This window comes from Tachysurus fulvidraco, chromosome 13 (genome assembly GCF_022655615.1).
Source record: "Tachysurus fulvidraco isolate hzauxx_2018 chromosome 13, HZAU_PFXX_2.0, whole genome shotgun sequence".
NCBI lineage: Eukaryota > Metazoa > Chordata > Actinopteri > Siluriformes > Bagridae > Tachysurus > Tachysurus fulvidraco.
The window spans coordinates 14,703,290-14,714,839 of NC_062530.1; the positions used below are offsets into that span (position 1 = coordinate 14,703,290).

Sequence of the window (11,550 nt, forward strand, 5' to 3'; positions counted from 1 at the left end):
CTATTTTCCCAATAGCTTTCCTAAAATCACAGATATTTATTTCCCTGTCCTCCTCCTCCTCCTCTTTATCCATTCCTCCCACCATTCTCTTCCATATCATGCTGGAACAGACATTATTGATGTAGCTGGATAAAAAAGAGTGAGGGTAGAATACACATGATAAACACGCTTCTCTGCCACTTAGAATCCCATATCACACCTACACACCCCAACATGCACAAGAGAGTTCAGTGGTGCATGACAGAAGACTGGACCTGATGGGAACACTCAGCAGAATTGCTACACTTAATCCCCCCACCATCCCTCAAACCAGTCTTCCTGTCTTTCTGCTACCTGCCATATACAGTAGCCCTTTTCCACTGGCAAGGTGCTTGTGTCTAATTTTAAACAGTTTCCTGGCACCCCAGTTCCACAGTCTTTTTTGTGCTAGAACCAAAAACTGGTGACATCAGAGCTCTGTGAAATCTGTCCTCTAGTTGCAAGACAACTCAGACTCTAAAGACAAACAAACATGGCATGTTCTAATGAACACATCTCCAGCTACACATAACCGCAATCATAACTTCTGTGTGTATTGTTTGTACATAAATATTGTTCTATCACTGATATTTCACATGCTGTCCATGTTACTTCACGGATGTCATCTCGTTGGCTTAGGCATGGACAAAAGTTGACAAAGGAAAGGAAGAGTGAATATTCTCCATGTCCTACTAGAACAGAGAGATTTTGAGGGAGCACTGACACATACGTATAAGAGAAACCACTGCCACAGTTTTTCTCTCACCATTTTCTATACCTATAGTGTTTCTGATCACAAACCAAACACCTTCTCTGTCACACCAATATCTTATCTGCACTCTCCAATGCATTCTTTATCTTCTTCTCCCTCATTCCTTCCTTCTCTGTATTGTGTGTGTGTGTGTGTTTCTTGCCATGGGCCTGTCTTACGTGTGTGTGTGTGTGTGTGTGTGTGTGTGTGTGTGTGTGTGTGTGTGTGTGTGTGTGTGTGTGTGTGTGTGTGTGTGTGTGTGTGTGTGACACAGTATAATGCACTGAGGGACAGATCTTTCTGACAGCCATTTCAAGCTCAAGAGCGTACACACAGACTTTCACTCAGACATACTCTGTACTCCCAGGACATTTTGCTTCATACAGTTTGAAAAGAAATTCAGAAACACACACAAAATCGACCTTCTTTTTCGAATGCCTCTAGCCACTGAAATATGTGCTTCCCCTACGAGTAATGCATGACCTCCTCCAAAAATAAACTTCAATCCAATATGAGCCTGACAATACAGTCTGAGAGGAAAAATAAGAGAGAAAGAATGAGGAAGGGAGGAGAAGGGAAAGAGAATGAAAGCAAGAGAGACAGTGCAATAGCATGGATTTAATAGGTCAAGCTTATCAAACATTAATGGGAACGGAGGCACTTTATAGATAAATGACGCCTGGTGGAATGTCTGAGCTAACAGAGGAAAAAGTCAGCCGTCTATCACCTGCACACCTACACACTCATGTCAATCATGTTTATGAGATAGAAAAACTAGATATAAAATACCAGTTATAAAACTAGATATAAAAGCAAAGATTTTACCTCTGTAATACAGTATTGGCTGGACTGAGCTCAAAAACTGTCCTACAGTCACAGCCTGACCTTCGTTTTTCAGGGGATTCTGTAAAGCTCATCTACCTGACACACTGCTTATGGCTGTATACAGTATAAAGTGAAAGTACAATGGGTTGTGCTGTCTTTGTGTGTGGAAAATCCCTCTGTCCTGGAAACTGACTGTGTGTTAGGTCACATAGACCAAATTTACTGAATCTTAGATGACGTTTTGAGCATAGAACCTACAGTATGTAAACTGATCAGTGCTGCTTTTGTGTATTGTCTTTTGTGTATTGTGTTGTATTGTTTGTTTGCACTGTTTACACAGATGCACTTTATGTGCCTAGGACTAACTTAGTTAGTAAGTCCTTAGCTCTGTCTTTGTTCTATGTAGCATCTTGTGTGTTACATCAGCATGTAAATGCCAACACTATGCCAGAGGTTGTGTGGATATTTTAATTTGAACAAAAACTGTATACTCGGTGGTGATTATACTTCATCCTATCTGATACATTTGATGTTAATACTGTTGAGTAATGTTCAGTTACCTGTTGGTTGTATTGGCCACGGGTAGGTGGAACGTCATAGATGTCCTGGGAGGTAGGCAGGTGTCGGGGGACATCATATTCATCCTGTTCTGTGTTCCCTGTGTCATACAGATACACTTGGCCAACACGTGTGGGCACCACCACCTGAGACAGAGACAGAACAAATAATAAAACGTTAAAAGTAATCAGAACCCACAAAACTTCTCTGCCTGGTTTACACTTATCTTTACAACAACTGGCAAAGGAAATAAATTTACCCCAGATGGCAGCTGGGGCCCAGACTTCACTTGTATTAAAGCAATTGTTTTCTAAAACTTTATTACTTGCACTAACTTCTGCTCCAGTGACCTTTACTCCATGTTGTTCCCTATCATTTGTAATCTGAACAGGGGTCTTTGGGGGTCACCGTGGGAACAAGAGCTGTCCTATTGTCTGCCTGTTTACTCTCTCTCTCTTATGGTGGCAGAACTGTGTCAACTTTCCCAGCCTGAGAAAGAAAAACAGTCATCGCCTTATTTTGACTACAGTCCAGGACCATAATACTGCCCTCACAACACTGCGATACTGACACATGGGCCACAACACCAGTGTGTTCATGAGTATCCAGATTCTAGTCTATACTGTAAACTAAATACATGTAGAGAGCCTTAGCTATATAATTGTATGTATGTGTGTCTGTGTGTGTGTGTGTGTGTGTGTGTGTGTGTGTGTGTGTGTGTGTGTGTGTGTGTGTGTGTGTGTGTGTGTGTGTGTGTGTGTGAGAGAGAGAGAGAGTTCTTAGTAGGTCTAGTTCATCCATGACAGTGATCCCTTGAGGTTTTGGAGTCACTGAGACCTATCAGCACTTCAATCAGACCAATGCACCATTCATTCAATGCCTTATGCACTCCCTTCTTTTTATAGAAAGACGGCACACTATATCACCATATCACAGAAAAAATATCCCATCACCACTACATGTATACACACACACACACACACACACACACACACACACACACACACACACACACACACACACACACACACTAACACACACTAACACACAATAATTTCAGTGAATTAAACAATAAAACTGGGTATTTGGTTTGGGGTATAGGGGCAGATTTTTGGCATTCAGATTAGGCTGATTTTTTTATTTATTTGAGCCAGCTAAAAACCAATTTTGGGATAACCATACATAAACGAAATTGTGAAATTTAGACGATTGTTGTTTTCTCAGTGTTACACATCACTGCCAAAAATACAGAAGATCCTGTCATTCATTCTTATTACCTTTTTTTTCTAGTGATGGAAATCAGGCAGGCTGAAGAGCCTAACACAGGGATGATAATTAGAACAAGTCAGCTTTGTGTACCTCAAGCTATCTGAATACAAATCATTCTTTACCTGTTTAAAAGTAATCCAAGTTTCTTATGTCTTACATGCATGCACTCGGTAATGCAGTAAACATGGCAAGTGCTGACCCTTATCCTGTAGCACTGAACTGAGTCAGTGAACTTCAGCTTTATGTGTATATAATAAAAGTCTGTAACCCTGTAATAATATTTGCTGTTGCTCCCCTACGGATGGCATGTCACCAGCTGTGTGTAAGTTGTTAGCCATTAAACAAATCTGACACTGTCGCTGCTAATTCAACTCAAACTCCTCAAGTGTGTCATCCCATCCTCCCAGCTCCCCATTTTACTCATGTCTTCTGACAAGCCAAAAAACGAGTGACTAAAGAATGACACATTATTTCTTATTTCTGACAAATCCGTCACGATTCAGTTTCCCTCCGCCTCTCTTTCCCTACTCTGCCACTGCTCTACATTCATGGCTGTAGCTAATGAAAACATTCTCCACGGTGCTGTACACACTTCCACACACATTGAGGCGCCTCTGCAGGTGTGTGACCTCACACACTCACAAGTGTTGTGCAAATTCTGAAATAACACCGGCGTACCAAAATAATACCAGAATATGTGTCCTCGTGGTCCAGGGTTCAAACAGCTCACTCTAGTTAGAATTCACTTCCTCCTTTAGAAGCCTTTATAAACCATAGAGTCAATTTGTAAGTGAAAAATAGAGAGCTACCATATTAAGGATTCATATACAATATAAACATACAAATAACCTAAAGTAATCCAGTTAACATCAACGCCAACCTTTCATCTTATTTAAATATCTCCATTCCTATAATATACAGTGTAAGGAAATCTTACATAAAATTCACAAATGTTCTCTTACACCAGATACCATATTTGCATTTCTGTTGCTGTGACACAGGATAGACTGTAAGCTTTTTAATATGGAATTATTAAGGAAATAGAATAGCATTTTACAATACGTAGTGGAAAAGATATGAACTGGGAATAACAATTACTTGACTCTTTTATATTTTGTTATCTTACGCATTTATTTATAGTTTTTTTTTTTTGTTTTTATGATGCAATGCATTCTTTGTCTTTTAATATATTACATATGCAACAGTATTTCTATTCAGTATATTATATTTTTAAAAAGATATTTTCCAAGTCTATATTTTAGTCTAATTATATTTTGCAAAGTCTTTTGCTATGTCTCTAACCTCCCATAAAAACAGAATTGTTTAGTGTTGGATTATTTATTTTATTTTTTTTTTCCAAATTAAAAAACGTATCAAATAAGAGACCCTCCGAGGTTTCATTAATAATGTATCAAGCTCTTCTATCCTAAATAACATCTTTTGGAATATTAATCAAATAAGAAATTAAAAAGAGGGAAACAATTAAGGCTTGTGTCAGACGGATTAAAATAAACCACAGAGAAATGCAAATAATCATTTGACCCCTAGAGCTATACATGATATATACACAAACAATCCCCCAAGCATTTAAATAGATTAAAAGTCAAATTATTCACCATTTGCACAGCTAAACGTGAGAGTCCCTTTAAATGCCTTTCACTTTTGACTTCCACCCTAAGCACCTTCAGGAGCCCACTGAGACCCACTGAAGGGCTTTTCGAAAGAAACGGCAATCAATAATGTGAATTATCAATGAGTTTGGCAGAGTGCCATATGGTCCACTGACTATCACACAACCTCTCATCAATGTAACTAAAAGGATGCTTGTAAATGAATGAGAAGTGAGTGTGTATGTTTGAGGAGGGTGGGGACCAGCTGTCACAACATTCATGGCTTGGTTGCCTTAACAATGATGTCACTAAGAGACATGGGATCTCTTCGGTGCCGTGCTCAACAAGGGGAGATAATAGTGCAGCACTGACCGTCTGACCGCCATGACAGCTGATCAAAAGTCACGATCACAAAACCCCACCATGTGTGTAAGGGTCGTCACTGAAGTGAGAAGCAGATTGCATACAGTATCATGAGTCCCCAAAACACCAATGCAAAGCTTAAGGACTCCCCATGACACTAGCTGTGACCCCATCTGACACGGTGACTGCTGAACATTGGTATTCAAGCCACTTTAAAAACTGCCGCTCTCTGAAAAGTACTAAAGGGAGTAACGATAATATTTCTACCTGATGAAATGTAAACTCAAACTGAATTAAATTATAACAATGATGAGGCTGTGAAATAAACCAGACCCTTTAGCTGTAGAATCAGATTAGACTATAATAAGCAATAATGGCAATATAATAGTATAATAATTATAATTCAGACGTAAATTCGAAAATCATATGATTTGGTTATATTTTCTCTGATGTAATTAGTGTGTCCATCTTTATTTTAAACTGGCTTCAGCTTCTGTAGTTAAACGCACCCACGGTAGTTTAACACACAGCCCCGGCTGGGCACATAACGTGAGTTTTGAGTATAAAGAATGATTTCAATCAGTACATTTTAACAAAATGTTCCCTCTCTTCTCATGCATTTGTATGCACTGACCCAATACACACAAGTTAATATCAAAGAGGCTGTGCATGACAGCACTGTTAACCCCAACATCTCACACACTGGCCATCTGTGGAGCAAGCTGTCCTCGTATCTCAGTGGTTTTGTTTTAGGTCACCGAGTGCAGGTAGGGGGTCTGTGTGTGTGTTTGTGTGTTTGTGTTTGTGTGTGTGTGTGTGTGTGTGTGTGTGTGTGTGTGTGTGTGTGTGTGTGTGTGTGTGTGTGTCTGGGTGGCATTCACATTGCCATTATTCAGACAGAGCTGAAAAGTTTTACAGCCTCCTCTGTCCACAACACAGTGTCTGCATCTGTTTATTGTGAGAATGGGGATAAGGGCAGGATGAGGCTAAATTTCAACCACAAGAGAAAGACTTACTTGATTTGTACAAAGTCAGAAATGCATGCTGGGAATCTTTGCCCTTGGTGCTTGTCATGTTATAGCATATGACCACACATCAGGCATTAAAGGTAGAGTCAAGGTATTTTAGGTCAGATAATTATTGGAGTACTTGGTGAAGTTATCTGTCCTTGAAATAACTCTAGTCCTCAGCATAAAGCCAATCGAGACAAGTACTCTATGTCACTGTTACATTTAGATATGTCCTAGTATCTTGCACTAGTATACAGGTTTATGTTGGAGAGAGTTGTTTTAGAGAAGCAATTAAATCAAAGGCTGTACGTGTTTAAATGTTAGCCCAATATGTAACTTCAACAAAACACAAAACTGAACAAATCTGAGGTTCACAATTAAACTGTGCCAATACATTCACCAGTCTATTATTTGTGTGTGTGTGTGTGTGTGTGTGTGTGTGTGTGTGTGTGTGTGTGTGTGTGTGTGTGTGTGTGTGTGTGTGTGTGTGTGTGTGTGTGTGTGTGTGTGTGTGTGTGTGTGTGAGCAGAATAGGCTATAAATGCAAATATTCCACAGAGTTCTGAGCTGAGTTGTGTGGCAGGGTGTCATGTGAGTGCCAAAGCAGCTGCCTCCTCAGCTACACACATATACTCACTCCTACATATAGCAGCCTTTCTAGGGCATCCAAGCAGCTGTGACTTGAATGTACCCACTCGAACTCTCTTTGATTTTCGCTCTTGGGTTCAAGGTTTTTATTGCAACTTCACTGAAGTTACTTTTTTATGGCAGCTTGATTGAAGTCAATCTTTCTCCATTTTCATGGCTGGTTTAATGTGGGCACTGCTAGTGTGTAGTTGACTTGTGAGACTGCAATCCCCTACTCAGCCAGAAGAATGGTTAAAGCCAAATTTAAAGAGGCTATAGAGAATACAGCTGCTGTCTGAGCTAGATCAGGACCAACAGCAGCAGTAAAGGAGACAAAGTGAGAGATTTATAGTCTTCCTCTCCTTCCTTCCACCAAATGCTAGATTAATAAGTGGCTAATTAATTCAGCACTTGTGTGTATGAGCACGTGTCAGTTTGTGAGTGCCACGTGGCATGTGCCATGTGTGCTGAATTAGGGCATCTGCAGGGAGACAGACAGACCCCAGCTTTTATCCACACAGAGCCATGTTAACAGTCCTGAGACACTCAAACGTTCTCCACATTACTGCCATGACTGTGTTGGGTGGGATATAAGCCTGTTCCTCACACTCTTCACATGCTTCTCCTTTTATCTAGGAGTCCTGTAATTAGTTACAGTTGTATATGTTTATTGGTATCAGACCAACAATAGGACCAACAAGAAGCAGTGGGAGTAGGAGAAAGGGCCAACAATGGGCCTTGTTTAAAAAAAATGAATAGAAACAAAATTAGAAATCACTCGCAGGAGCAATTATGAAAAAAAATCATGGGGGTTAAAAAAAAAATCGTAATCTCCTGAGTTTGTGTATAAGAATGTTCATTAATGCATGATGTTCAAATCTTATAAATGACAAGAGTCTTTTATATACAGATCACAATGTCAGATTTAAATAGCTTATTCAATTAAACTGAACACACATTAGTACAAGATGCACTTAACAGGTACTCTTTGCTGTACGGTTCTGTAAAGCATAATTCATTTTTAACAACACAGAATAGTAAGTAATAGTAACATCTGTTTTAGTCCTCAATCTGCACTAATGTTTCATTTTTCAAAAGCTGTACAATGAATGATTAAGACACAACAGCAAGAGAAATATGTTAACTTGCAGTCATACAGCCTGATGATTTCACTGGTTTAAAACTGTTGGGATTTCACTTACATTGTGTTTATTGTTTTGTCAACAGTGGATTCCAATTTCTGTAGTTTCAAAATAGAATACATTTTTATCTATTTAAAAACGGCATTATTTGGTTGCAGCCAATGTTAATTGTTCAGTCAAACAGTTGATTAGAGGAAGTGTTAATCCAAGCACTTCTTCCATGCTGCTGTTGTGTTCTGTAAAGACAATGCATTACTATCATCTTCCTGTTTAAGCCCCTTCTAGTTTTGTCTCTATAAGACCTGGAGACAGCTCTCTACATTCTTCTGCAGACTGCATGTTGTTTTTCAATTCTTTTTCTTCTTTATCTGGTCTCCCTGATGTGCATCCTCATTTACTCTCTGCATTTCTCTCCCTTTCTGTCTCACCAAACCAATTTATCTCCTGCATGCTTGAATGCTACTTATACTTAACAACACTTCACTCTTGTCTCTCTTTACTTGTGGCTTTGTTCATGTAGTGGAAATAGTAATGTGAGGCTGTCTGAACACACACACACACACACACACACACACACACACACACACACACACACACACACACACACACACACACACACACACACACACACACACACACACACAAACTCTTACTTTGCATTTGGCAACACAACAATCAAGCTTATTTGCAACACCCATTAATAAGAATAGGATGAGTGTGTGTCCTTGTAGACCGCATCAGACCTGCTGTCTATGATCAAAGGTTAGTCAGAGACTGAGAATGGTGTGTGTGTGTGTGTGTGTGTGTGTGTGTGTGTGTGTGTGTGTGTGTGTGTGTGTGTGTGTGAGAGAGAGAGAGAGAGAGAGAGAGAGAGAGAGAGAGAGAGAGAGAGAGAGAGAGAGAGAGAGAAAGAGAGCGCTTGTGTGAATTATTAACAGAAACCCACATAGTATAATTTAAATTTCCGATACTAGTAATCGAATACTATCAATATGAACGATGCTTTATTTGATTCTAGTTAGCGGTTAGATGAGCTGGACAGACATTCTGTAACATTTGGTTTCTGTTAGAAAACTAAAAGCAGATCTAGTCTCCTTTCATGTTTGCCCTTCAAGAGAGGAGAGACAGTAAAATATCATAATGATCACTAAAGAGGTGAACATGGAGTTAAGCCCTGCAGCAGCTGCCTAACAGGAACCAATTAGAGCTTGAAGGTTTGTTTACTACAGCAAACAAACATGACACATGCACACACACAGCTAAACTGCACACTCATCATCAATGGATGAAAAAGTGTGTGTGTGTGTGTGTGTGTGTGTGTGTGTGTGTGTGTGTGTGTGTGTGTGTGTGTGTGTGTGTGTGTGTGTGTGTGTTATGTCAGATTCACAAGTGGTGATTTTTCAACACTACAGTACAAAGCCAGTCCTGTGCCCTGTTTTAATATCTCAGGCCTTTGATGAGAACCAATGGAGCACAAATAAAGAGGCAACAAGAGCCCTCATGTTTATACTGACGGGCATTTCTGGGCTCATCCTCCCTCCGGCTCTGTCTCAAACCCACACTGCCTTTGTGGTCAGCTAATGAAAGGCCACAGGCTGTGGCTCCACATGAGAAACTAGAGCCTTCCTCCCTCTCTTCATCCTCACCCACCACAACAGCTATTGGCCTGGTGTTCTCTTTCCTAGTAACTCCTAGTAACTCTTTCCTTTTTTTTTTTCCTGTGTCAAGCTAGCAGAGCAGAAAATGAGTCCACAGCAGGTAACGGAGGACATCTCACTAGACAAAGAAGCAGAGAGTTGTCTTGAATGACACACATTCACTGACCCCTTAACTCTGTCCTGTGGGGAGTGTAGAGGAAGTGATGCTCTGTGTGTGTGTGTGTGTGTGTGTGTGTGTGTGTGTGTGTGTGTGTGTGTGTGTGTGTGTGTGTGTGTGTGTGTGTGTGTGTGTGTGTGTGTGTGTGTGTGTGTGTGTAGGGTTCACAGATGGAGACTCTTGTGACCTGACATACCAGCAGGCAGAGAGCGAGTGGATCACATACACACCCAAAAGACTAAGCTAAACTCTTAGTTTTGGTCTTATTGTTGGCAATAACAACATACAGCAGTTATTTTATTTATATGTCGTTCTATGTAAAAATATTGTATATTCTTGTATGCCTCCTGGTGTTCTAGCAGCAGGATCCTGTGCTCTCATTCCTGCAGCCCAGGCAGAGAGATAACCCAGTCACAGAAAAGATAACTCTCAGTGCCGTTCCCAATCCCGGAAAAATGGGACAGTTGCATCAGGAAGGGCATCCAGCCTGTGCCTATTCTAATATGCGGACCACGTGGCGACCCCAACAGGGCTCAGCCGAAAGAATGATGACATTGTATATTATTGTATAGCATATACATGCTTGGTTTCCCAAATGAAAATACTGACTCAAACTACAGTCTTTCTAACCCCTGTCCATTCAAAAGCCATTCTCTCTCTATCTAACTTTGTCTTTCCTCATATATCCACTTATCATTCTAAGCTAAACGCATTCCTTAAGTACAAGCTGTTCTTCAGTCAGTCAGAAGGATGAATCTCCAGCACAGAAAAATGTACTTAAAGAGACATGCAGAAGATTACAGCCCTCCCAGGGGAATGCCCGCAACACACATATAGTCCATGCCCTGTGTGTGTGTGTGTGTGTGTGTGTGTGTGTGTGTGTGTGTGTGTGTGTGTGTGTGTGTGTGTGTGTGTGTGTCTGTCATAATGGAACAGAACAACACTGAAAATATTCACATAAAATACACTCAGGATAAACACAACCACAATGAGTTTCAGAGCCATACTGACAGTTAGATCACAATGAAGCAGGCTGTGGCACTGAAATACACACCACATACAAGACTCTACGTGGGTGCCTATTATCACAGATTAACACTACAATACGATTCCAGTTTCAACAGCCTGCTGAAAGCTCTGTCTCACCAGAGTCTAAATCCACATGCATTCTGTCACTGCTTGTGTTCACCAGCACCTCTCTATTCTTAATAAGAGCTGCTGCAGATAAGCTTCCACACTCTTCTTCCTCCCCTCACCTCATCCTCTTCCAATCCCTCTGCCTGTTCTTGTGTGCAGTGGACTGCCACACAGTCAGTCCACATGACATTACGCATTTGCTTTCTGAGCAGAGATTGTGACAGGGCCGTATAAGTGGAATTGTAGACCGGTCTTAACATCAGATCACAAGTGGTCACCTGAGACATTCACAGCTGTTCACAAGTGACATCATAACCTCATTACCTAATAACAAAACTCAAATAAATGTATATATTAAGGTGTCTTGAGGTTTATAAGAGCTTTACATACAGTCTATGTATGCGTGTGTGTGTGTGTGTTATGTG

The 11,550-nt window shown here is 40.5% G+C and overlaps 1 protein-coding gene across 9 annotated transcripts in view; it reads right to left on the reverse strand.

Moving 5' to 3' along the window:
- bcar1 (BCAR1 scaffold protein, Cas family member) overlaps positions 1-11,550 on the reverse strand; it is a 69,838-nt gene that overhangs the window by 5,646 nt on the left and 52,642 nt on the right. For all 9 annotated transcript variants that reach the window (XM_027161700.2, XM_047822323.1, XM_047822324.1 and 6 more), the window contains one exon: positions 2,155-2,298. In XM_027161700.2, coding sequence (XP_027017501.1) covers positions 2,155-2,298 — 144 coding nt within the window. The remainder of the gene's footprint in view (positions 1-2,154; positions 2,299-11,550) is intronic.